This window comes from Atta colombica, unplaced genomic scaffold (assembly GCF_001594045.1).
Source record: "Atta colombica isolate Treedump-2 unplaced genomic scaffold, Acol1.0 scaffold78, whole genome shotgun sequence".
Taxonomy (NCBI): domain Eukaryota; kingdom Metazoa; phylum Arthropoda; class Insecta; order Hymenoptera; family Formicidae; genus Atta; species Atta colombica.
The window spans coordinates 1,036,528-1,064,415 of record NW_017259570.1 but is presented as its reverse complement, the minus strand read 5'-3'; the positions used below and the strand labels follow the sequence as shown (position 1 = coordinate 1,064,415).

At 34.0% G+C, this 27,888-nt stretch overlaps 2 protein-coding genes across 4 annotated transcripts in view; one reads left to right on the top strand and one right to left on the bottom strand.

The window, feature by feature from the left end:
* Positions 1–24,622, top strand: part of LOC108692676 (zinc transporter ZIP3-like) — a 27,281-nt gene extending 2,659 nt beyond the window's left edge. The window contains exons 2-8 of one of the 2 annotated variants that reach the window (XM_018201046.1): positions 8,689–8,917; positions 10,943–11,110; positions 11,463–11,624; positions 11,737–11,886; positions 12,722–12,929; positions 13,148–13,274; positions 23,900–24,622. In XM_018201046.1, coding sequence (XP_018056535.1) covers positions 8,706–8,917; positions 10,943–11,110; positions 11,463–11,624; positions 11,737–11,886; positions 12,722–12,929; positions 13,148–13,274; positions 23,900–24,186 — 1,314 coding nt within the window. In that variant the 5' untranslated portion in view covers positions 8,689–8,705 and the 3' untranslated portion in view covers positions 24,187–24,622. Of the gene's footprint in view, positions 1–8,688; positions 8,918–10,942; positions 11,111–11,462; positions 11,625–11,736; positions 11,887–12,721; positions 12,930–13,147; positions 13,275–16,818; positions 17,631–18,445; positions 19,512–23,899 lie in introns of those variants that run through there. The other variant, XM_018201045.1, reaches the window with a different exon arrangement.
* Positions 11,107–27,888, bottom strand: part of LOC108692677 — an 18,242-nt gene continuing 1,460 nt past the window's right edge. Inside the window, exons 3-4 of one of the 2 annotated variants that reach the window (XR_001931999.1) lie at positions 27,272–27,691; positions 11,107–11,149 (exon numbers count right to left, since the gene is read on the bottom strand). Coding sequence is in view for 1 of the 2 variants with exons in the window: in XM_018201047.1 (XP_018056536.1) it covers positions 27,514–27,691 (178 nt within the window). In the remaining variant the exon portion in view is untranslated. Of the gene's footprint in view, positions 11,150–26,501; positions 27,692–27,888 lie in introns of those variants that run through there. The other variant, XM_018201047.1, reaches the window with a different exon arrangement.

The following is a 27,888-nucleotide window of genomic DNA, read 5'->3' as shown; positions in this document are numbered from 1 at the left end:
TATATATATATATATATATAAAAACACGCAATGTAATAAATTATAAGGTAATTCAAAGAAAGATGCTACAAGAGGGAAGATGCTTTGTTTGTTGTTTCTTTATAAAATGCAGCCATACTGACTATGCAAAAACGTATGGTAAACAGTTACACAGTTGTCGGCAGAGATGAATATGTTCGTGCCAATGTCATTCTTAGAAAAGATAATACAAAATATGAAAAGGTAGGTCATGAAACATGCTCTTTATAATATTTGATGCGCTAGCTAAGATCTATACTTCAATGCTTATTGTAAAACCGAGCAAATGATATACGGGGTTTTGATCAATGTTTTTTGGCGGTTCCTATAGCTGATATAGATTATAATTTGTAATATTCTTATATGTATAAAAATTGCAATTAAATATTCCTCTTATACTTGGGGATAAGATGACAGTAAATACAAAACAATTTTTCTTACCTTACTTGAAACCATCATTAAAATGATTTTATGAATTAAAATTTTGGATGCTTTTTATAATTCGAAATATTTTAAATTAATGAAATGCTGTTTAAAACAAATAAAAGTATGTATCCAACTTACTTCCTAAATTATTCTCTTTCATATTATGTTTTATTATATTCAACTCAATTTATGTTTTTTTATATTTTTATATGTTTTTACAAACATATTAAACTCTTGATTATGGACTAAATAAGTAAAATATGTAAGTTTACATTGCATTACATTATTTAATTGTTTGTGACATCTTCTCCTCCATAACAGGTGGCATCTTATCCATATATATGTAAGGGAAGATTTAATATTTTTTCGTAAATTAATTCAATAACATTAAGACATTATTCAAAAAGGCTTAAGTGTGGTGTCTTCTCTCCAATCACCTTATTATGTAATCCAATAACCACAAACTAGAATTTATAAATATGTATGACTTCATCGTCATAAGCAGAAAATTTATTATCTTAGAAATCTCTATGTTTAAATCCTCCACAGCTAAAAATAAAATATTAAAATAAAAATATATGCATTTTATAAAAAATGAACAATATACATCCATGATTTCTGATTAGAATGTAAAGATATTCTTTCCTTTAAAAAAAAAAAAAAATGTCAAATATTACAAGAAAAATGCCATTTTTAGCATATTAAACGTCAATTATTTCGAAATATGACGTGCCAATGAAATTTGATTCAGCATTGCTTTCAGTATTCAAAAATCTATCAGTATCAGGTTGCTCTTCATCTTGATGAAGAGACCTGAAATGTTCATGAAATGTTGATATTTCAAGAATGGATATAGATATAGATAACTTGCAAAATACATAGCCTCTATATAGAAAATACTCGTGGAACTTCAAAAATATTATCCAAAAATCTGTAAGGAACACCTTGTCTGGTAAAAAGTAATAAAAAAAACATTTTTGTAAATTAGGCTGACGCTATGTATCGCATATTAAGTAACATACTTACGCGTGTTCTACATACTGAATATGACTCACGAATCTTATTTCAGTTCCCAACGCGGGTTTCCCTGAAAATCTGTTAGAAACGATCGAGGATAATTGTAACCAAAAGTGAAAATATTTTTTTTTTCTTGTACTTTAGAGGGAAAGCCATGCTAGATTCGCAAAATTAACATGTCATATTTTCAATTTTGATTTTTTAGTATAAAACTTTTTAGTATGAAACTTTTTATTTTAAAAAGAATCTCTGTAGAACTGTAAAAAGTGCTACTGCCACTGTTATTATTTTTTTTTATATTAAATTTAGAACGGCGTGCTAACTACACAATTCAAATTTATGTGGACCTGAATGAAGTCAATATATTTTAATACATAAAAAATTAATAATAATTCTAGGATTCTTCATAGTCTTCCAGTTTCTTATAAAAATAAAAAAAAAGTTTCGCATTTATTATAGTAAAAAAAATCAAAAATGAAAAAGTAGCAGCCGGAACTTCTGTTTAAAAATGATTGTAGAATTCTAGAACTAACGAGAAATGTCGCTGAAATTGCGATAAATTAATGACACGACACTTTTTTTCAAGTGCCGTGATGTCTTGTACATTTCAAATCTAAAATTAGTAATTATTAAAATTTTGTTTTCATATTATATGTATTAATATCTATAACTCAAGTACAAATGAGAAAATATAGATATTCTAAAACCTGAATATCTTTCCAAAGTGGAACGAGACGTTAAATGTTTTTTAAAAATTTTTTATCAATACGAGTATTAATAAAACGGCAACATTTAAAATGACCTTGTTCTCTCTTCTAATCTTAGAAATAAACAATGAAAATTCAGATAATAAAAAAATTCTTATATAGTTTTTCCGCTTTTCCTCGTACAAGGGGAATTCCCCGTGTTTACGGGAACATCCGGTCGGAGAAATGCTAATGCAAAGATACGTGCAACGCCTTCTCATTGCATTTGATATCGTATAAGGCTGGGTTGTCACATCAGCACTTAGAAGTTGTCATGTTTTTTAGCAGATTTTTCTTCATGTATATATATATATATATATACATATATATATACACAGTATTTCAAATAATTATAACTTAATCGTGAGGGAATTTGGAAGTAATGTTTGCATCAAGATTATCTGAAGATAATTAATAACTTAATTAGTGGCTAATGTGGCTATTACGATTCAAAATATATTAATATTAATAAGTTGATAATATTATTCAACACGTAATTAACAGTACAAATAATTTTAGTAGTAAAATCTTCCGAACATCAGATAAATAAAATTACCGATTCGTTATTTTCTATTTTGAATTGATATTCATTTATGTAGATAAAATACAGTGAGAGATGCGATTCGGATATCAATATCGGTAAAACATTGAAGTATATATAACTGCGTTAATATGTGATGTTATGACGCATAATCGACCGACATATGTATTTACATGCAAGAGGCTCTTACGCAATCATATGTAGAAATATCATCGATATCATGATAATACCTCAGCTGTTTAAATGTGAATTAACAGGAAATCGCAGAAAAAGTGGAGGAAAAAAAACACTTGACGACTCTCCCCGAAGTGTGGAAACGTATTCATAGATAAAGAATAATTGAGAAGCTTTTTAATTTCATAATGAGCAAACAATGTGAGAAAATTGTTTTTCGCGATAATTTCATTCCCACGAATTGAATCTTTGACGAGAATGTTCTCCGGTGTTTTTAATGTCCGACTTAATTTTAAAATTCGCATTATAATAATAGATATATAATAAAAAACAGCTTGAGACGAATTCCTTATTGTTTTTTCGAGATAATTGATCGATTGCTCGCAATCGATCTCCTCGAACGTTTACCTTGAACGACACAGAATCTCTCCCCCCGTCCCGGTAACTTTTGACTTTTTTTATCTACCAGAGGGTCACGTCGCACTGCACTTTCACTGCATTCGATTCCTCGGTGCCTAGCACTGCCGCACATTTCAAAGGCTGTTACTTCTCGCGGCGTTCTCGCGTTGTTCGCGTCGATTGCACGAGTCGAGTCGACTAACGATCACCGTTAAATCGCGCCACTAAATCGGCACGAGCGGGAAAGATCGGCGTAGTACGATCGCCGATTCCCACGTCCCGAGAGAGCTTTTCGCAACGATTTCCTTTCGCCTCTCTTCGAAAAAAAGATACACCGTCGGTACGTCGTCCGATAGATCGGCATCATCGCGTGAACGCGATTTGCTACTCGTAAAGGAATGCATGAAAACCAAAACGATCGGACAGATTAAGATAACGGTTTCGAAATTACGAACCAATGAATTAAAACAAAGAAAACATATCTCATTAATTTTTCTATAAATACATTTATACTGTACATTGAACGCTTTTATAAAACGTTATATGTAAAGGCAACTTATTTTTAGTTCTGCTCTTAAATCTTCTCTTTTATCTGCATGACGAAAATATCATGTCTATGGACATTAGAAGAGTAAAGACAATAGAATGTAACCTATCCTTTAATTTTGTCACGCAATATCTTATATGAAAGCACAGTCTATCTATATATAGAAGTCTATGAAGTTTTCCCTTTCTTTTCTTTTTCAGCTACAATTCTATGTATCGTCATCCGATCATAGAGTAAAGCGCCGTCCTTCACTGAGAAAAAAATGTTTTGCATTTATGACTGTATTACAATAGATGATAAAATAATCATGATTGACTCCTTTTTATGAAAAAAATTGTACTATAAATTTTGATAATTTAAAATATTAGTATAGTAAACTATAATGATATAAATGATAAATAAAATAAATATTCTTATTCAAATAAATGCATTCGCAATTATAATGAATATAACTATTTTCTTAAATTCTTCCTATTTAGATGATAATGATAATTAAAATATATGTTAAGAAAAAGATTTTCAAGCAGTATGAGACTATTATTAATAGTATATTTAACTATTGTATATTTGCGTAGATATAAAACAATTATGTAAATATATAGTTGTTCCAAAAATGAATCATAATTAAATTATGATAATTGCAATTATTCTTTTCTCCGCGTTCGCGACTTTTCCTCATTTTCAATCATGGACGATTATTATCGTTTTTTTTTTCTTTACATATAGAAATGTAGGTCCCAATCGTGCATATGCACCGAAGTGTGGATGTATACGTACGTATGTGGCTATGTAGAAATCCTTATATACATATCAATGCTTGTTGCTCCGTTGGTGGGCCCGTTTCCAGTTTCCATCTGCGGATGTCTTATCGCGCGTCGACGTGACGATAGTGAAGAGATCGGAAGACGATACAACCGAATGACACACCGTATATATATGACCGGTAGAAAAGACAAGCGATTAGTAATGCGTCAACTTTCGTGATTATATATGGTGTAACAAACGTATATCGGTTGCTGGACGCCATACTTGGAAAAGGACAAGTTAAGGTGCTATTATAAGGGAAAAAGTCTATAAAAGAGTTTTTAAAAAAAAGGTAAAAACGACGAAGTGATTTATTTGATGTATAATCTATTTGTAATCAGCTATATAATTTTTTGTTATCAGTAACACATTTTTGCGGTATAATTTTTTCTCACAATTACAATATATATTGAAAAATAATAATACAATCATATTTGTCATTTAGAAAAAAATTGTCTTTGTGTGATAACTGATAGATGATGAAGTCCGAAGTAATAGTATATGCGTCTATGTATATGTGTATCATTAACTTCTCAAAGTGATTATCAACTTCTCAAAATAATTCACTTTGAGAAGTTAATTACAACCTATATTTTAATTAAATTGGTCTTTCATAATATGTTGCAATATTTAACAATAAAATATAATAATACAATAACTTCGGCGCAAAATTTAATGTTTTAGAGACTATAACCTGACAATTTTATTACCAAAATTCTATGAAACCGAGTCGCCCGGTGATTGAGTTTTTCGATACTGAATTGCATTGTTTTCTTATTCCGATTGCAAATTGTTGATGCAATCTAATTTTAAAAATTAAGATCCATATTTTAAATCAAACAAATTTTTAGCATTTTGAATATATTTGAATTGAATTTAAAAAAAATCATATAATTCGTTTTAGACAAGTTACGCCGAGATAATAAAGCTATTTAAATTTCTAATTAGCGCAACAAAATAAGATTATCTATCATATATGTATTATCAAGAGAGTATTAACAAGATAACACTCATTGCTTTCTTTTATGAGATATGTATCAAAGATAAGAAAAAGTAATGTGAGAATTAAAAATAATTTTTCTGAAAAGTTCTTTTGCGTTTATCTCTTTAAAAGTGAAATCATGAGAGTTTAATTATACTTGAATTAACCTATTAAGGCCCATGACTAGACCAGCAAGATTAGCAAAAGAACAATTGGAAATAGAATTCGAGCATAAAAAATATTTCCGACATATAATAGAAAGTATTGGGAGTACAAATTAGGTCCGTTTCCCTAAAGATAGCTCCAGCTGTTGTGAATGGTTCATAATGACAGCTGATTTTGGCGGTTTCAGAAAGGTTAAACATCTGCTAATAATATTCAGTTTATATCACTTTTCATATAAAAACCTTGATTTTTACTGTGTTTGAAATGTCGAATTTTGTGTTAACCAAACAGTATTTGCGGGAGGTTTTGATTTTCTGCTTTAATTGGAAGAAAAGTGCGGCTGAAGCCCATCGAATGCTTGTCGAAGTTTATGGTGACACTGCTCCAATTGATAAATCATGTAGGGAATGGTTTCGATGTTTCAAGGATGGAAATTTCAGCGTTGAAGACAAGCCTCGCTCTGGACAGCCAAAAAAATTCGAAGACAAAGAATTAGAGGCATTACTCGAAGAAGATCAGAGTCAAACGCAAGAGGAGCTTGCAGAATCATTGGGGGTAACTCAACAAGCCGTTTCTGTACGATTGAGAGCCATGGGAATGATTCAAAAACAAGGAAATTAGATGCCTTATGAACTGAAACCGAGAGACGTTGAAAGACGATTTTTCACTTGCGAACAGCTGATTCAAAGACAACAGAGAAAAGGTTTTTTGCATCGGATTGTAACTGGAGATGAGAAGTGGATTTTTTACGACAACCTCAAGAAGAAAAAATACTACGCTAAGCCCGGTCAATCGTTGCCATCGACTTCAACATCAACACTACGGCCAAACATTCATGATTCGAAGGATCATGTATCTGGTGGGACCAAAAGGGTCTTGTTTACTATGAGCTGAAATCTGGCAATTCCATTACGGGCGATCGGTATTGGTTACAATTGATTTATTTCAACCGTGCATTGCGAAAAAAACGATCGGAATACAAGCAAAGACATGATAAAGTTATTCTTCTTCATGACAACGCTCGACTTCATGTCGCTAAAGTCGTAAAAAAATATATGGAAACACTCAAATGGAATGTTTTACCGCACCCGCCGTATTCTCCGGACATTGCTCCTTACTGGTTGTTCCGAAGGAAACAAGCAGCAAGTCACCGGTTCATTTCTTTCGCAGAAATCAAAAATTGGCTCCAAAATTGGATCCTCCAAAGACGAGTCATTTTTTCGAGATGGAATTCGAAAATTGCCTGAGAGATGGGAAAAAGTAGTAGGCAGCGATGAACAATACTTTAATTGATTCTTTCATTTTGTTTTGATTGTTCATTCATTTTGTTTTGAAATAAATGCACAAAAAATGGATCGAACTAATTTGTACTCCCAATATATTAAATAACAATTCTGCAATTGTTCTACAGTTGTCTGTCTTTCTTTGTAATTCTTTTGTTAACTTTACTCTAGTCATAAGTAGGAATAAGTTTTAATAATTCGTAATATTTATTACTTTTTCTTGCATAAAGGAAAATGATTAAAAAAAGTTATAAGAATTTCTTTTGTAATTCTTTCGCAAAATTTCTATAGTCAATATTTAATAATTTGTTTATAATAATTAGTTATAAATCTAATTTTTATAATGTGCTTTTTATATCACATTTTTTCATGCTCTAATTCTGTTACAAATATTTTTTTTGCTAATCTTACTATAAAGTTCAATATACAGAGCTTTCTTTAAAGAAAATAATAAAACGATTTATTATTAATTTAAACGTACGATTCTCGAACGAAAAATTCTTGCAAATGTCCAAAAATTACAATTATAGTACTTTTAATTCGACAAAGTTTCCTCTAAGCGAATCTTTAATTGACAAACTAATAGATTAGGATGTGACCTAATATGTGACATGCAGAAATTTTTATTTTTATTTTCGTTAAAGAACATTTATCGGAAACACTTATCAATAGATAATTATTTGATAAAACTAGAGAGATACTGAATTTACTATCAATATTGTCGGAAAAACTTGATTGACAAGAGATTATGAAATCGCTTTGAATGAATATAATAATAAAACAGTTGAAGAAAGAGGAAATGAAAAAGAGAAGAATAGAGATCAATTTCTTTTAAAATAAATGTATGTAACAATGAGAAACTACATAAAAAGCTTGGATATGCGGAAATTGTCCTGCGAGACGTGAAAAGATAATGTTTCCTTAGTAAAGTTAATATATTGACATAGAATTTCTATGCAGTAATGAAATATCCTGAAGTCATAAAAAGAGAGATAAAATATATTAAAAATGCGTGAGTCGACGTTTAACTGCTGACTGTAACAAATACCCGCGAGAAATGTCTAGATGAAGATGGGTCGTAGAAAGATTAGGCACGTATTTTCAACAAATTCTAAAGAGAATTGCATGTATCTTCATTAAGATCAAAAAAACGCAATATAATAGATCAAAAATATTGAACGATCAGTTAATTATCATTTGTTAGACAATTCAATATGTTTTATTAATTCGCAGTTACGTATCTTTAATTTTAAGAAAATGCTGTAATTTTAAGCTAATTTGATTGAATGCACTCAATGCGTTATATTGATGTACATTAAAGTCGTATATAAATTAACGTAAAAATGTGTGCTTAATAAACATAAAAACCATAAAATCATTACCATTAATACATTTTATTGTGCTATTAAGTCAAATCTGTATTTTATGATTCAAAATATTTTATTTTTAAATCTCTGTACATTATATATATAACTTTAATATGCATTATAATGCGTCCAACCAAATTCATTATAAAATAATAGATAAAAAATTGTTTTCACGTTTTCGGTTTGTAAGATTAATTATAAATATCATTGCGTTTGCAGTGACAAAAAATTGCACCATGTCGCTAACAGATGCCTTCTCGATGGCGAAACTGAATATTTCGTCTTCTTTTGACGAAGAGGAACATTCCTCGGAGGATACGGAAAAGGACATATTAATTGCTAAAGCCATTACCATGGTAGTTTTATGCATTGTCAGCACGATCATGGGCATCGTACCGATGTTTCTGGCTAAGTGGTTAAAGTGGGACATGAGCAGTCAAAACCCCAGGTAAAGATATCATTTTAAGCAACAGCGCATGATTTTAATATAACTGTACAAATCATGACAAGAATATTTTTTTATCATAATTCTCAAGAGCATTCTTACTCCTTATTAGAGTGTTTATCAACACTCGAGAGGATCTGCAGTTTAATCCGAACAGTGAACGCGAAAAATCGCGTATATGGAGTGCGATCGAATCTGGATCCACAGATCACGTATCACTCGGCTTATCTCTTCTGCTGATATATGGAACTTATTGTTGTTAACTATCAATTGTTAACTAATTAGAAAAGGCTTAGAGACTTTCGATGGTCATTGTTTTTCAAAAGGTGCCTTCCAATAAAATGCATGTTCTGGGTGGATTTGAACCCGGATCTTTGGTTCTTAGAGCAGTCACGCAACTCTCTCTGCCGCAATCGCTACCATTTGGGTTATATGACAATAAGCTTGACATTAATACATAATTTAAGTGTACGTAACTATAAAAAGTCTTTGAGATAAATACAAAAATAAATATTTACATTTTTATTCGCGAATATCTACGCGCACGCGACAAGAGAGGAGAATCGATTAGAAACAATAATTCAAAATATATAACGATCGCTGTATATGTAATACTCAAGAGACAACAACAACATAATCCTCAAATGACATAAGTACAGATATACCAGGTGTGTAAGCTTAAATCCGCTGTTTTTTAGTCAGAAAAACACATTTTTTTTTCCTAGGAAGCAAAAACAAATTTATTCAAAGTACTTGCCCTCGCTAACTATACATTTTTCTCATCTTTCAGGCAATTTGTGTATACCATACCAAAAATTCTTCATCTTTCGAAGCAAACCATTCATCAAGCCATTTTCGGACGTCTTCATAAGAATCGAAATGCCGCTCAGCGAGCGCATGGCCCATCAACGAAAACAGGTGATAGTCAGAAGGTGCCAGATCTGATGAGTAAGCGGGATAGGGTAGCATTTCCTAGTTGAATATCTCCAAGTAGTTTTGGACTATTGTTGACGTGTGCGATGATGCGTTGTCGTGGAGGAAAATCAGCTTGTCATGTCTTTTCCGATAATGCGACTTTTTTTCACGCAGAGCACGATGCAATTTGATGTTGGTGGTAGCGGTGAGCATTAACAGTTTCACCAGATTTTAACAGCTCGTAGTATATGACATCCTCCTGATCTCATCAAACGCACAGCATCGTCTTCCGTCCGAAGCAATTTGATCTTGAGGAAAATATTGATGGTTGGGCGGGATCAATCCAAGATTTCTTGCGTTTAGGATTCTGAAAATAGATCCACTTTTCATCGCCTGTCATAATCCGATGCAGGAACTTTCTTTTTTGTCTGGCAAGCAGAATTTGGCATGTGTTTTGGCGTCGCTCCATCCTATCGTTCAGTTCATGCGGCACTCATTTTCCGATCTTTTGAATCTTCCCCATGGCATGTAGCCGCATGGAAATGTTTGAGAAACACCCAATTGCTCGGCAAGCATTTTTTGCGATTGGGTATCGTTCTCCAAAAGAGCCTGCAATTGACAGTCCTCAACCTTCCTGGGCCGATTTTCACGCTTCTTGTCACTCAGGTCAAAATTGTTGTCATTGAACCGGCGAAACCAATCTCTGCACGTTGTTTCCGATAAAGCATTGTCGCCATAGGCCTCCACAAACATTCGATGCGATTCGGCAGCCGATTTCTTCAAATTGAAATAGAAAAACAAAGCTTCCCGCATATGCTTTTTTTTTAGCAAAAAACTAGACATGATTAAAAAAATGTATGTTGTTGTATGAAATTGCTGATGATGTGCACTGGTTGATGTTGACAGATGTCAAACATAAAAAAACATAAAAAAAAAGTATTGTGTGCCCAGCTTTGAATGCTCACTAATGCCACCTATGAGCAAACAGCGGATTTAAGCTTATACACCTGGTATATTGCGTCTCACTGATATCGTTTAAGACTGATAATGTCTAATATGAAAATGATATGGCTGAATGAGTTAAATCATTAAATACCGTTTTATCACGTGTAGATCGATGAAGACGATGAGTATTCTACTTGGTTTCGGCGGAGGCGTTCTCTTCAGCACGACGTTTCTTCATTTGATACCAGAAGTCTCGGAAGGCGTAGAGAATCTTATTGAGTCTGGCAAAATACCGCAGCTCAGCTTCTCATTGGCAGACATGCTTGCATGCACCGGGTGAGTCAATCCTTTGATGTCATTAAGTATAGATGCAAACTAAAAATCACCTTCTCAGAGATGGAATATCTTTTCATGAACGAGTGAAATATCTTGGATCAATAAGAGGCAAAGAATCATTCGTTACTCATTTAAAATTGTTGATCTGATGATAGACTCACGATTTTATAAAAATAACTATTTGATTTTATAAAGATAAACTTTTTTCGTATTCAACTCTTTTTTAATTCAATGCATTTTATAATAACATACATTAATTTTATTATATTCTTTGATGATATCGAATTGAAAGTATCGCTGAAATGGCGCGCTTCGGAATTAAGGAATTAATTACCGTGGATTTCTTCCGTAGCTTCTTTATCATGTACTTGGTAGAAGAGTCTGTGCATACGTATCTCAGGAAGCGACAAATGACGAGGCAGGATTTCAATAAGAAGGACGTGAATCTTAGCACGAACGAATTAGTGGAAAATGGTCAGATACAATCGTGCGCTAGTAATGGTCACGCACACACGTAAGCCTGTTTACACTCGACTTTATCAATCTTTTTATATCATCGTCATGCCAATGATACTTCGACAGCACGAAGAAACCACGAGAAAACATTATCTTTTCTTAATTTATAGGGGCCACAGTCATTTACCGGCGATAATGACTTCGAATGATGACTTCGTGATAACTTCACTAAGAGGATTATTAATAGTACTCGGCTTATCCGTGCACGAGTTATTCGAGGGATTGGCGATTGGTTTAGAGAGCTCCGCCAATCATGTCTGGTAATTGCATCGCGAATGCGTCTTAATTCAAACCCTAATTCGAATCGTGCTCGTCTGCGCTCGTGCTTTAAAAAACGGTTACAACGGCGGATTGTCAAACCCCATTTGCTATAAATGTAGTATTATTATAATGTAGTATTATTATTACAATGGCTCTATGTATGCTCTGAGATTGTAATGAAAGAAAATTTCAATATAATTTTGGATTAATCTCAAGTAGAACACAAGTCATAATTAAGTCATAATGATACACTCAAAAAAATCTTGCAGTTATAATGAAAATGATATAAGTACGAAAAATGAGCTAAAATAGATAAATTTCTAGCAAGTATTGCGATATTGGATATGTATTACATCTAATCTAAAGATGACAGAGATAGAATTTAGATTTGTGCTATAAATTCTATGCGTATGATAATTTTTTATCAGATACGAAACAGCAATAATTCTAGCTGGAGCAGCAAAATATTTTTTTACCATATGACATCATCATCATCATATTATTTGATACTTAAAAATAAATTTATAAAATGACAAATAAGATCATGTTGATCCTTATAATATCATTACTTCGACTTCTGTGTGTTTTTCTTGAAATTTTATAATTTAGATTCAAGAATCAAATTTAATTAAATTTTCTAAAAATATCTCATTCTAAAAATATCATTAATATTATTAAGCTTAGATTAATAATTTTAACTTTGTAGATTAGTTGATGACTAATAAATCTCATCTTAGTAATCGCGCTACATCTTTAATATGTAATAATCTGCCAGGTTAAACCGCTCTCGCAAAACGAAGGAGTGGTATGACAGATGGTACGATTCGTCCGTAGGTATATGTTCCTTGCGGTGGCGTCCCATAAATTCGTCATTGCCTTCTGCATCGGAGTAGAACTGATCGCGTCCAGAACCAGGCCGTACCTGTCCGTGATTTACACATGTACATTCGCCGTGGTGTCGCCGCTAGGAATTGGCATCGGGATGGCTCTCGTTGGCGGCGGAAGCGCGGCTACAAGTGGACCAATGGCAGTGATACTACAGGCAAGCATTTCTCCATCTCTTTTAGGGGAGATACCGGTTTTACGAAATAAAAAATTACGATGAGATAATCGATGACGGTAATACGTGTCGGCGTGTCGAAGAAGCTCTTCATATTCAAAGAATCGGGGAATTCCGCGTAAATTTGTGGACTGGTCGAACAGCAAACACACGGTACGCAGAAAAAAATACTCTTATCGCTTTTTTTTTCTTTATCTCAGGGATTAGCATCGGGTACTTTGCTGTTCGTGGTGTTCTTCGAGATCTTGCAAGAACATCACACCGGACTCAGACAATACTTCTCGATCCTCTTTGGTTTCCTCGTGATGTTCTGCTTGCAGATGTTGAGTAAGTACAAACGATTTTATTTTGTGCTAACGCACAGCGATGTTTTGCATCTCTTGTTGATAGCGCATAGGAATTGGAATAGTTAGCACTATAAGTCATCCGATTTCTACGCTCTGTTAAACGCGTTCTTCGTATCTAATAAATGTAAGAACTGAGAATTTTAATGGATAAGAATATTGTGTCGATGAGTCTCACTTATTTATCGATTTATCTATATTGCAACTAAAAGTGCGCAATATTTCTTCAAACGTCATCAATATTTCGAAAAATCGAAGGACAGCAATAAACAGAATGATGGATGCTTTTCATGGATGCTTTGGTAACACAAGTCGATAAATGCCGACAAGTGTCGTTCTATCTTTGTTACTTATTAAATATATTACTTATTAAATATAAAGAAAGATAGAACAATGCTCGTATCACTAATTGGAAAGCACTCATTATTGAATAAGAATAGTTTACAAAAATAATACATGATAAAGCACTAATTTAATGGTTTATCATGTATTATTTTTCTAAACTACTCTCATTCAATATCATTCTGTTTATATTGTTGTGCTTCAATTTTTTTAAATAATTGATAGGATTGAAAAAAGATTAGTTAATACGTAATTAATAATCAGTTTAGTTTTCGAATCCCTAGTTGAAATAATTTTCAATAAATGCGAATATTTCTTTATTAATATATAATATCTTTTCTTCTCTTCAAACCAAATCTACATAAATCTTAAGAATTAAAAAATACGCTTTAATTAGATAAAAACACGTAAATCTAAATAATAGAGAAAACGAAGAAATATTCTGTGAAATAAAAATTTTAAATACACCGAACGAGGAGAATGCTTCAAACATATACCCGAGGTCGAAGATCATCAACACAGCCGACACTTATCGATTCTTAGTGAGCAATTATTGTCGTTGGTCAACAGCCAACTTATCACAGTGTAAAAGTATGTGTGCACACACGTTTGAAGTTTTAAAAGAGAATGCACTTTTGTCGAAGTTAATATTCGAAATGACATGCACTATACGACGTGTACTGTAAATTGTACAAACTGTACATATAAGAGATGATAGCAGAGAGAGAATGGGATGTGGAGGGAGAAAGAGAATGTGGCACAAAATGCAAAGGACATCCTGCCTGATGATTCACGCGGCACAATTCCCGTAACGTTTGATTTTCTTCGTTTGTGAAAATTTTTTCCACACGCCTTTCGACAACAACCAGAAAAATATTCGACACGAAAAAGCTTTCCATTTGCAACGTTTACTTATTTATGAATCATGCAAATTATTTTTTTGCTCACGTGTTATTCTTCACGCTTCATATACTTCATATACTTAAATCTATAAATAGTATCAAATTTAACCTAATGTAAGTCGCCACTGAGTCTATTCAATTATATCATTATTTTATATTAAAACAATAATTATATTTTGATGATTATAATTGATTATGCAGTGTCAATTTGACACTATACTGAGTTTTTTAACCAGAGATTGCAAAATATCTGAAAAAATAAACAATGTATATGAAAAAATGTTCTAAATAAATCCTCAATATTTTTGAGAGAGCAATTCTATTCCGTAAAAGTTAGCCGCTTCCCGCCTCCCCCTTTCCCTGGAGATGAGACTGGGGGTAACTTTGAAATCTTAAATGAGAATCCCTACTTTTTATTCGGATTCTACGTCCAAAAACACATTTTATCTAAACTTTTTTTTTGATTCTAGAAAATTGGTTAACTTTTATCTTCTTCAAGGAGAATCCCCCTAATCATGTTTTATTGCACAATAACGCTACATTGAAGAAAGCAACTTCGTCTGAAATATGTTTTTCGAATTATCACAGATGTCTACAATAATTTTTTATTTTTTATTTTTTAACCAATTTTCGCCGAATGCAGCGCCATCTATTAGGAATCGAAAAAAAAAAATTTAGACAAAAATTGATATATTTTTGGACGTAGAATCCAAATCTGCAATAAAAAGTAGGGGTTCCCATTTAAGATTTCAAAGTTATCCCCAGCTCCATCCCTAGAGAGGGGGGAAGGAAAAGGAAGGATGTGGGAAGCGACTAAGAGGTAGAACTCCCTCAAAAATATTGAGGATTTATTTGGAACATTTTTTTCGTACAATGCTTATTTTTTCCACATATTTTGCAGTCTCTGGTGAAAAGCTCACCTAGTATAGTGTTATAGTCAAATTTAATTACCGTTTTAGAATAAAATAATGATTTATTTATAGTATAAGAGCAGTGGCGACTCACATTGGATTAAATTTGAAAACTTGAAATTTGAAAACTGTAGATTTAACAGTGTGTACTTATAACTCAATCACGAAAAATAGAAGAAAAATCTGAACTATCACATAAAAAAGTAAACGGTGCGATTATAAATTGTGATATTTTGTTATCAATATAAATAACGATAAATGACATTGTTTATCGTCGATCTCGATTTTATTATATTAGACGAAATATTTTACGGCTGCTTTCGACGATGTTCAATGAAGCGTCTAACACGGTGGTGTTATCCTTTCGCTTTTCGCGCGAAAAGGGTGAAAGTATCATAGAGACAATAAATAATCACAGAGGCATGATAGTCGTTTCGATAGTCCACATCGTTAAATTCATTCGTTTGCTTTGAAAGTGACGAGTATGGTGCCGCCTTTACTTTTACATTTTCTCATCCATATCACAACGCTATAAAAAAGAATCTCTCTCGCTTAAGAGAAATTATTAGTTTCTATAAAATTGTACCTCAAATTCTCTGTGAGAAATCTAGAGGATTGACTTTTTAAGGATCTTCTCTTTCCTCTACTCCGTTATTTAATCTTCTCGTTATACTCGGTATTACTCAAGGACAGATTCATTTATTTTGCGGTCTAATTCACGGTGCGAACCATGCGAATGTTATTTATGACGCTATGAGCGCGAACGTGGAATAGCCTGTATCTGCACGCGTGTCCCTGCACGACCGTCTCGGAGTCGCCAACGAACTTCTTTCATTCACGCGTGTACGTGTGTACACACTGTACACGCGCCCACGCACGAACGCGTCTATCGTCCGCGAAGAAGGGAAAATATATCATGCGTTGCTTCTTCGGAGCAACATAACTACAACGATGTAACAGTTGTTGAACACGCCCAACAATTATGCCGTAAAGACAAAGGGAATTTAGCGTCTTTTATCTTTTCTCTGTTTTCTTTTTTTATCTCCTTTGCTTTTCTCTTTTTTCGTTTAAATCCTTTCTTTCCTATTTTTTTTCTCCACTTTTACCTTCTCTCCTGACCTTCTTTTCCTTTTTTTTCATTTTTTTCTTCCTCTTCGTTTTACTTCCGTTCGTGCACATTTCCATTCTCTTTTTTCCCCCCATCGACCTCGCGTGCATTTCGATGAGAAGAAAGAGAGCAACTCCACGGGACCGTTGGTCTTTACGCCACTGAATGAGAGACGATCAGTCGTGGTGCAGGTGCCAGAAAGAGTATGCATGCTAGCGAATGATCGTTGGATAAGGACAAGCGTAGCGGTCGCGGGAGTGGGCAGGAAACGGTTCGGTTCGGACTATGTAAGACGACGAGGCGGCGGCCGAGGGGTCCGATCGAGCCGAGTTTCCATCGAGACCGGAGTAGTGTCTGATCGGCCGTCGCGGCGCGTGGAGCTTTACGCCGTTTGTAATCTGTTCGCCTCGTTTAAGATCATAAGATACGACTGATCAGCGGAGATCAGTTCGAAGTTTTGTTCCGGGTAAGTCAGCGCGAACGTCTCGATTATTCATTCGCGAGAGAGTCTTCATGAATTGGAGAACGGAATATCCTCGATAAAAAGTTCAGGATTGAAATGAATCCCGTTGTTGACAGGAACGCGCGATTGAGAGAAGTAGTGAAGTGGTGACGAGATAAATTCTAATTCTACCGCGACGTCGGTGTCTTGCGCGGATTTCACTCCCGATATTTTGTTCGCATGTGCTTGACGTGACCATTTCGGTGAGCGACCTTATTGGCATTATAAAATCCTCTCGAGAAAAAAGAAGAGAAAAAATAAAGATCGAAGTTCCTTTCTTCATCATATTATTATCGATATTAATTCAACAACATACGAAATGGAGAACACGACGTCCGGACAAGATCCGTCCAATATTCTTCTGATGTCAAAGATCGGCGCAATGGTCGGTCTTGGCTTTGGTTCCCTCGCACTGGGAACGCTGCCATTGATGGTGGGACGTTACAGAGCCAAGAAGCAACTTCGTCAGAAACGTCGCCAGGCGATGTCTTCCAATTCTAGCACTTCCACGTCCACTTCGACATCCGACGCTTCCTCGCCACACGTTGATTCGGCCTCCGCGGCGAATAAGCAAGTACGTCCGAGAAACGATCAGAAATCCTAGTCATTGACACCTGATTCACTCGCAGCATCTCCGGAAAGCTCGTCTTTGTGCCATTTACAATCGAATCGACTCGCTGCAGATGTTACGAGATCACATTCGGTCAAATAAAAAATAATGAATATAATCAAAGATATCCAGTAGAATATTCTTGATCGGTGGATAGCTTTGAATCTATTAATTCTATCTGCTTATATATAGATTGTTTTTTAATTTAGCGATTTTTAATTCCTGAATATGTTCCATTTTATCTTCGTCAAATGTATGGCTCATTCTGATTTCAAATACTGTATAATGTGTTAATGTACGAATAATCTTAAATATGTCTAGAATGGCACAAAGTCGAAATGAATAATATTTGATTATATTATTATATTATAATAGAAATAGGGATGTCGTGTTTGCAAAAAATATTTAATAATAGTTGATCTAACTCATTTAATGGTAATCGATCGATCAATATTAATTGTAATCCGGAGTAGCTGCTCTTAGGATGCTCGGTATTTTACAATCGATATTTATAGACTCTCTGGACTATTTGGAATCAATTTGGAATTAATCTTGATTCTTTTAGCTGCAAATATATATGCATCTGCTTATAACAGTAAAGATAAATAAATTTTAAATAAATCATTACAACTTCTTATGAATATCACTTATTTTATATTACATAAAAAGTTGATTTCAAAATGGACGAAGAGTCCATAGAAATTAATAATCCGAGCACCCTACTTAATGCGAATATAAATTCTAAAACGGATTCCAAAGCACCGCGGCATCGTCTTCAGGGTCTCTTGACGTCGCTCTTGCTCTGCTTCGGCGGCGGTGTGCTCCTGTTCACGACGTTCATACATCTGGCACCGGAAGTTCGCGCTAGCGTAGAGACACATCAGTCGAATAAACAACTGCCCGATTTGGGTTCCCTCGGTCTGGCTGAGCTGCTTTTCTGCGGTGGTTTCTTCCTCGTTTATTTGGTCGAAGAAGCTGTGCATGCCGCCCTTACCGGCAAACCGGAATCTTCGGAAGCATTACTTTACCGAACAGTGTCGGTGCGCAGATGCAACAATAATCAAACAGGTCCATCAAGTTCGTCGGTGATGTCGAATGGCTCGATCACCACCGTATCCACGACGACCAAATCCACCGCGTGGAAAGACATCAATGATGCCGAGGACAGTAAAGATCCGGCAAACCGGCTGAAACTCCAGCATGATTCTCGCGATCAAGCAGGCAAGGATGACAAAGTGCTGCCGGCTATATTCGTCCTGCCTATCGCGTTATCGAACGAAGAACAAAAGGTTGTTCGGAGGCATTCTGATCTAGAATTAGCAATTCCGGAACTAAACTACTCGATCAATCATCATCATTCCCATGACCATCATCATCAGCATGGCACGATGCAAAACACCTCAATACAAGGACTACTGACTGTGCTCGCGTTATCTTTTCACGCGATATTCGAAGGTTTAGCGGTGGGACTGGAACCATCTATCAGTTCGGTCGCATATCTGGCAGCTGCTATCGCGACCCACAAACTGGTAATCGCCTTCTGCGTCGGAATGGAGCTCTACGTGGCCGGCGCGTCGACCAAGACTACCCTCGGCTATCTGTTAATTTTTGCCATGGTTACACCGATTGGGATCGCCGTGGGACTCGTCCTCGCTCATTTCAAGAACGACAGCGATAATTTGGGACCCACACCCACCATACTCCAGGGCATGGCGGCTGGTACCCTACTTTATGTGGTATTCTTCGAGGTGCTAGCGCGAGAGAGGGCAAACGAGAAGAGTGGTTTGCTGCAGCTAGTCGCAATCATTATTGGCTTCACGCTGATGCTGGGTCTACAGATCGCCAGTGAGTTCGTTTCCCGGAAGACGAGGGAATTCCCCTCGTCTCCAAAATGCACCGGAGCGTATCGCGACACAACACACCGCTGATGTCGGATAAATGTATTATCGTCAGTCTAACGATGTCCTTCGTAGCGGCGCTTACTGCGCGTTTCCGTTTCCTTTCTGCTTTTCGCGTGACCGGTAAATTTTCCCGTGTCAAAACGGGAAATCGCACAAATTTATTATTGTATGGTGAAAGTTTATCCCCGCTCCATTAGGATTCACCGGAAGGACTATCTCTTTCTCAACTACCTCGACGCGAATTTGCGTACGAACGCATTATTACTGGTCTCACAGAGACCAGTTTTATCTTGACTAATTCAGACATTTTTCCTGGTTGTCTTCAGACTAATGTATAATATTTCATATGCAAATTATCGATTCAGAATCTATAATCTTTACTAGGTAAATATGTCAATAAAGTAAATCGCTCGGGGCTTCTCAATTTAGATATTTAATATTCTTCTTATGTACAGGTAGAGTATTTTACATACATTTTAGAATACATTTTAGTATTCTTCCCATGTAAAATTATTCCCATCGTTAAATTCAATTCAACAATACAGGGAGTTTTTGCAATACCATTTATCCAGATAAGATGAATGCTAAAGTCAGTTATTTTCTTCTTAACAACTAATTTAGAAAAGGATAATGTGACTTTAGCGTTCACCGTATTTATTGCAAAAATTCTTACGGTAAAATTACGGTAAAAATGATAACTTATTGGTAATTTTGGTAAAATTTATTGTCTTTATAGTTTTATGTACAAATAGAACTATATTTCCACTTATGTGTAAAATAAAACATTCTTCTAAGAATCATTAATAAAATAACAGGACTATTGACAAAATCTAAATGTAATTTAATCGGAACGAAACTCACCAAATGTTATCGATTGTCTAGAGATGTAAAAGTAAAGTTTACAATAAATTTAATTTGATAATTACTTAGGATAAAATTGCAATAAAATTTAGTAATTTTGATAAAATTTGTTGTTTTTTATAGTTTTATGCAACTAGATCTTATTTACGTTTTTCATATTGATGCATAAGATAAAACAATATTTTTCTAATATTCTCACCGAGAAACGCTGAGATTCGCTGAGATCGCTGAAATAAATCGCTGATAAAATAATAACAGAATCATTCGCTAAATCTAAATGTAAAATCGATGCTAAAGTCCGTTTTCAATATAGTCCGTGTCATTATAGTTCTCTAAAGATTAAAAATTATCAAAAATATTTATAAATGAATATCATTGATGAATCTTTTGGTAATTTGTTATCTTTAGGTAATCATATAATAGAGACATTCAGATCTGATTTCAGAAATGTAAGATTTAACTTTAATTTCAATTTAACTTAATCTCTAACTTTTTCTAATTCTAGAATTAAAAAAAGATATAACATACTGGCAATATGTGTTATCAAAATGAAAATATGAGTTAAATAAAGCGTTTTTAACTTAATAGCTAAATGCTTTACATCAAATTATTTTATTTTTATCATTTTTTTAAATTACCATTTTACCAGGTTCCAAAAATTATTGATTAATTTACCGTAATATATCGAGTAAATTACTGTCAATTCGATCAGTTTCATCTTTATATACAGTACAGAAGTTTGCAGTAAAATTGCAACGTTCCAGCAATATTACAGTAACATTACAAACATTACAGTAATGTTGCTACAAGCTCCTGTGTTGTATGAGTTGCAATTAAAATTTTTAGAATTACCCATCGTGATTGTTCCATCAAGGATATTCGATATCCTTGCAATTAAAATTTTCAGAATGGCACGTCTCAGTGCAAACCTATTACAGGTACGTCCTTGATACACTTCACGTGTTGGTTCTTCGCTACTTATCTAATCTATCGATTTGTCTTAAATCGACGAACTACAAGCTGAAAAGTCAGGGTCAGGGCAAATTGGAATAAGAGAAGCAGAGTTCCTCCTCCCGTCATAGAAATTTTCGTGGCGTGCAATGCTCGTTTGTTCAGAATTTGCGAAAATAAATCTTATCTAGACGTTTAGATATTTGTTAAAAAAAAAAATTGATATACGAATCAGGCAGATATGTATATATGTACATGTATATACGAGTCTGTAGAATTAAATTATGTTATTTGTTGACGCAGAATACCAGTCGATAACAGCTGTTTATTTCTGATAGTTTATGCCACTTTATCATGATTCCAGTAGAATACAGTTAGTGACTGAATAAAATTGACGGATTCATAATGCCAGCAGAAGCAAAAAATAATTCGTGCTAATCGTGAAATATTTCTAATTCAAATTCACTTTAAAATTATTTCATTCTTTTTTTCATAATCAAGAGCATTCGCCTCCACTTTTAAAAATTAAATCTCGACTCTGTCGAAAATGTTCGGAATTAATGAAATAAGTTGCTAAGTGAGAATTTCTATGAGAGAATTTTTAAGAGACTCTGCTTCTTCTATTCCAGATTTCTGACTCTGACTATTCAATTGTAAATGTTGTATTAAATATTTATTTAGCATCTAATATTTTTAAACATTAGATAATAAGCAGCTGAACAACATTTTTAACTGAATAGTCTGGGTTGAATTGAAGTAGGAAAAGCAAAGATCTTATAAGAACATTCTCGCTTACGTAGCACATTCCATTAATTCTTAACACTGTTTCCGACAAAGTCGAGATTTAATTATAATATCACTGACGTGACCGGTTATTTGCACGCGTGCGGTATATATTATTACTTTGCATCCAATAACATTAAAGAAATTGCATGAATGTCATTTCGTCAAGAAAGGTGGGAGAGATGGAGCATAATATCTCTGCACATGTCATCTGTTACGCAATCTTAATTGCATCTTGACCTTCTCGCAAGAATACGAAAGATTCGCGAAATCGAGAGATATCGTAGGTGCAATGTTCCGCTTCAATTCTAAAACTGAACAAGTTTTCTTGCTGACGCAAGAAACTAGATGCATTAACAAATCTTAATCTTGTGAAACAACATCATAAAAGTGCATAAATGAAAAAAAGTCTAAAACCCGTGTTAGAGTAGATATTGAGGTTGAGATTGAAATTAACAAATCAGAAGAAAAAAAACCAATCTCAAGTTTAAACTTTGCTATGGTCAAATTCAGTTTCAATTTCAATCTCTAATCTAATACGGGTTTTTGGAATATTAATATAGTATAATTTTTCTATTAAAATGTGATAAAATAGCGCATATGAAGTATTTATTAATTCGGATATTTTATGATGTTATACGTATAAGAAACAAAATATTATAATACAAAGAAATTATATGCTTTCTATTCATTAAATGGTTTATTGGAGCATTTATCCTACATAAAATATGAGCTCGTTACTCTTACTCGTGTCTGTGGGAAACATGAACTTTTACACAAGTCGCGTCGGCTGCCACATGATTGGCAAATTGCATACGGAAACAACCCACTTCTTCCAAGGCACACACGGATTTCACGTGTAGTGCTGGAATGACGTATGAACACTGTCATGCTGACAACAGACAAATAAATCTTGATCTCATAAGGGATCTGGTTATAGTCCCAAGGCTTTCTCTCCACCCATGGCAATGACCCAGGACGAATAGGTCGATGGACGATCCGACCGACTTTCGACAGCTTTCTCAACCATTTGACGTATTTCGTGATGACAAAATTGCCGTCAAGTGTTTGAGTGCCGTTTAGAGAATTTCGTATGTGTATAAACACACACACACACACACGCGCGCGCGCGCGCGCGCAGAATTAATTACGGAGGGCTCGATGAGCGATGACATGGAAACGATGCTTAACACACACACGCTCAAGTTATGATATAACTTTGTGCGAAATATAACATTTCAAAGGAAATTTTATAATTCATTGTTATTAGCTCCAATAATGAATAAAATCTTGAACCTAACGTTAAACATTACTGTGATTTTACGACGAATTATCCTTCTGTTAAGCTAATAAAAACTAATCTCTTACTGTTACCAAATTATCTTATAAAAACGTGTTAAAATAAATTCAGAAAATGTATTAACAGAGTCAAATAACGAAGAGTTAAATAACTTATTTAAAAAATCGAGATTTTAAAATAAAATTATTTCTTCTTCTAATAATGTAATTAATAACAAATGAAATTAAAACAAAGAAAAAGAAATAGAAAGAATCTACCTCTTCTAACTTATGAAAATTTTACAAAATTCAGTACATATGTGAACGCAAATAGTTCAATTATTCTAATTCATCTCCGCAATTGGAGAAATATTTACGCAAAATGAATTGCTAGTTCTTTTTACGGATCCCCTCGCGTGCTTTAAAAATCGCGTGAACATCTACGCTTTCTGTCTACAGCTGCCCATTCCCACTCACATGATGGCAGTAGCCACGGACATTCGCATGGTAGCCATGGACACTCGCACGATTGCCATTCGTCTAACCATACGGAGATAGAAGAAGAACATGATCATGATCATGATCACAATCACAAGCACGACGTAGTCACAGGGATGATCGACAAAGTAACCGACAGCATCGCCGAGGTCCTCACCAATGCCCTCTCATCCTCGACGACGCCGTCGACGATGATACAAAGGAATAATATAAAGGAGACCAGTCCATTATATCCTCAGCACAGTTAGGGGACCGATCTTTGGGTTCCCGTAAGTTCCAATTTCTACGACTGAATTCTCTTCGGCAAGAGATTTCAACGTAACAAAGATCTCTCGGGAAACTCGAAGCTCTCGAGATAGCAACAATACCTTTACTCAGGGGACTCTTTTCGCATTTTTTTTTATCATTTAGCATTTTTTTAGATTACGTAATAGAGAATAAATTAATCCGTAGTGCATGATTATTTAAGTGCCTTCAAGACCTAGATACTCTAGTATCTAAAGTATTTATTGATAGGACATGAAGACGTTCTCCAGAGTTTAAATAATTCTTGATAGCAATAAACAAAAAAAAGGATGCTGAGCTTTTCGTTATGGCGAGAGCCAATCAATTTTCTAATTATTCAACGAATCCAAACAGGCGCATTTATAGTAAGAATTTTTAATAAATTACCACAGATATTTTTTACAACTGTGTCATATTTTTTATGCCTAATGGGAAATGCGAAGTTTTTTAGCAGATCTTTCTAATAATATAGTAATTTCCTAAATTTTACCTTTCCTTATATTTTTGTAAAAAAATTAATAAAATGTTTATTATTTTTACATTAAAAAGGAATATTTGAGACTACATATTATTTCAAGACTAGTGAGAGTTTATCCTCGCGATTGGAAAGTGATTGTAAAATAAATCGCTTGAAAAGCGCAAATAAAATACGCTTTTCAAACACTCTCTACGAGGTAAAAACGCTTTCGTAAACGTCATCTGGATTTCGCGTTGAGAGCGATTATTGTTGGAAAGCATGTCGTGTCATTATTGTAGTGCGACGAAACAATAGCGGCCGCGAACAAGACACGCGAAGAAGCACACTGCACCGTGCAGCGATCGACCAATGTTTGCGATTACATAGGGTGTTCCTGTCTTCTAAAGTAAAAAAAAAGTAAAGTTTTATCTGTTCAGCCTAGTTCCCAAAAAGTCATTCTTTATTTTCGATCGTTTGCTAAAACGCTATCACAATACTTTTATAAGTAGAAATTAGACTAATAAAAAATAAATAAAAAACAAGAGAGAGAAATCTATTCTGTCGAAGCTTAAATCTATTCTGTCGAGCTTAATGCTTACCTAATAATATATTCATATACAAATTATTAAGGATCAAAATCCGCTCCGAAAATAGAATTCTTTCTCTTATTTAAAAATTTTGTTTAAATAAAAGAATAAATTTCTTGGACACCCTATACATAGACCCTTCATAAAAAGCTCCCGCATGTCTCCGTCTGCAATTCTCGACATACGGAGCGTTGTCTTAACAAGATAAATTATCGTATTTTTGCGATTATAGGGGACGTATCGTAATGCGTTGCGCAGAATGAGACATCAAGATTCGAGTCTCTGTAAATTAATCGCGTTTGATTTAATCCTTCATGATCAAAGAACGATCTCAAAATTCGTATCATGAGCTTCTCAAGGGATCTTGAAAGCGATACTTACACAATTTTATTTATCTATCATCATAAATAAGTTTAATTAATTCGAACTTTAATGAGAATTTTCTCGCGTTATTTGCAAGCAACGAACATTGAAAATCGAACGACAGTGAGATTAACTCGCGCTTCGTACAAAGTATGGTATCGCGGCCAGTCATTCTGCTTTTATTTGTATTACTTTGAGATCCCCTTTTATCTGGTTCGATGCTCGCTACAATCATACGAGAGTGCATTAGCACGCGTAAATAAATGATAATAGTTTTAAAGAAACAGACGCGTTTCAGCGGGACAACAAGAATACAAGTTCTAACAAATTTTCAATTGTTGCATACACTTTCGAGTTATTTCAATTATTGAACGACTGAGAGTTCATTTTTTAAACCATTATGCGTCATTTAGATATTTTCTACACACAGAAAAATATATACTGTATTTAAAAATTAATTATTTGTTTTACAATTGTTTTATATATCCGCAAATCTAGCATAAGTTCATCATAAGTATCAAATTTATTCAAAATGTATTCTGAATCTAATAAGAGAGATTTATACTTCAATAATAGTTATTCAATTAAAACAAATTTGCTTATTACATTATATCGCTTCTACGATAATACTTTATAATATTCTTCAAAAGAAAAGTTATTTTAAATACATAAGTTTTTGCAGTAATAAGTATATTTTAAATTTTATGTTCTAAGATTATTAATTTTGTAAAGATAACTGTCACTTAGAAGAAAAAAGTAAATTGAGTCATTTTTTACTTTTCTTAGCAAATTATTTTTCTGTGTGCACATTTACGCAATGAAGTGATAAATTTTAAATTCCCAAGGTAATGTAGTGTAATAGCAAAAAATGTTTTTGCCTCATTGACCATATTGTTATTGTTAGAATTTTATAGCACAACGTAATATTATGTATAAAAATTTAAATATTAACAATGTATACATACAGTTATTGTTAGTTTAGAATAAAAATGCAAAATAGATGTCGATGGATTTCAGGCAGGGGAGGAGATCATTCGTATGTTTCATTCTTTTTTTTTTCTATCGTGTCACAATTCGTATATTCATATATTTATGGTGACAGTTATCTACATATGATGATTGCATTCTTATGCAGCTTACAAAACACGTTGTCGATAAACATACGATGCTCATACTTCCTGGTTTCCATAAACGAGCTTATGAGGGTCTCGTTTGAGTTCCCAAAGTGCGTGCAATATATATCTTAAGGAACAATTTATAAAATGCCGTTTATCATGTCGGCGATGCGTAAATGACGGGCGAAGAGAAAAAGCGCACGACTGTTTATGAACACTTCGCTGCCAGGTAAAGCTTTCTTCAAGTTAGAATCGCCGATATCACATTTTTGTGCGATACGACAATTCACATTTTTGGAATTAATACGACGAGTGCTTTCCATTTAATGATACAAATCGACACAGGCATCATTCTTCTATTTTTTTTTACGTTCAATAGGTAAAAAAGACAAAACGATATTTATGTCGATTTATGCTATCAAATGGAAAGCACTCGAGTATCCATTCGTATCTCTATTCTGTCTTTTTATTTTGAAAAAAAAAAACGCGCGTATATAAAACTCGCGATGGAAAAAATATTACTTACACATAATTTGCACTCGAAAAAATTTCAGGAATCCGATGAATCAAGTATTGAATCGCTCTCCGTAATCTCCTGTCGCATGAAACGAAAATTCCACAAGACTTGTCGATTTGGGAGTCGCGTTCAAAATGAACAGATATAAAGTGCCGTATTCCTTGCTCGACGTAGTACAATTTCATTCCGCAACAATTCGAGATAAAAATCCAAGATGGGAAAGAAAAGAACAGAAAGCATATAGGAACAGCCTACTTTTTCGCTATTTGCCCGTCCACAAATTCGAGATAACTGGAGCCGACTTTCAAAAACGCCACTCCAGTGCCGATGCCAGCTAACGTACAGCAGACTGGACTTGGCGGGACTATGGAACGTATCACCGCCCATAGTAAGACTGATCCCAGACTCAATAATACCGCGCCAGTGGCACTGAAAAGTAAATGCGACGAAAATAAAAGATAATTCGATTCTATTCCAAAAGGGATGTGTACAATTTGTCTCACAAGAGCAATAAGAGCATACATCTACATAAGATTTATGAGAATTTTAAAAAGTGTATATCACTTTAAAGTATAATCCAATTTGAGTATTATACATATCTCCATTGTATGTTTTTCATTTAGTGA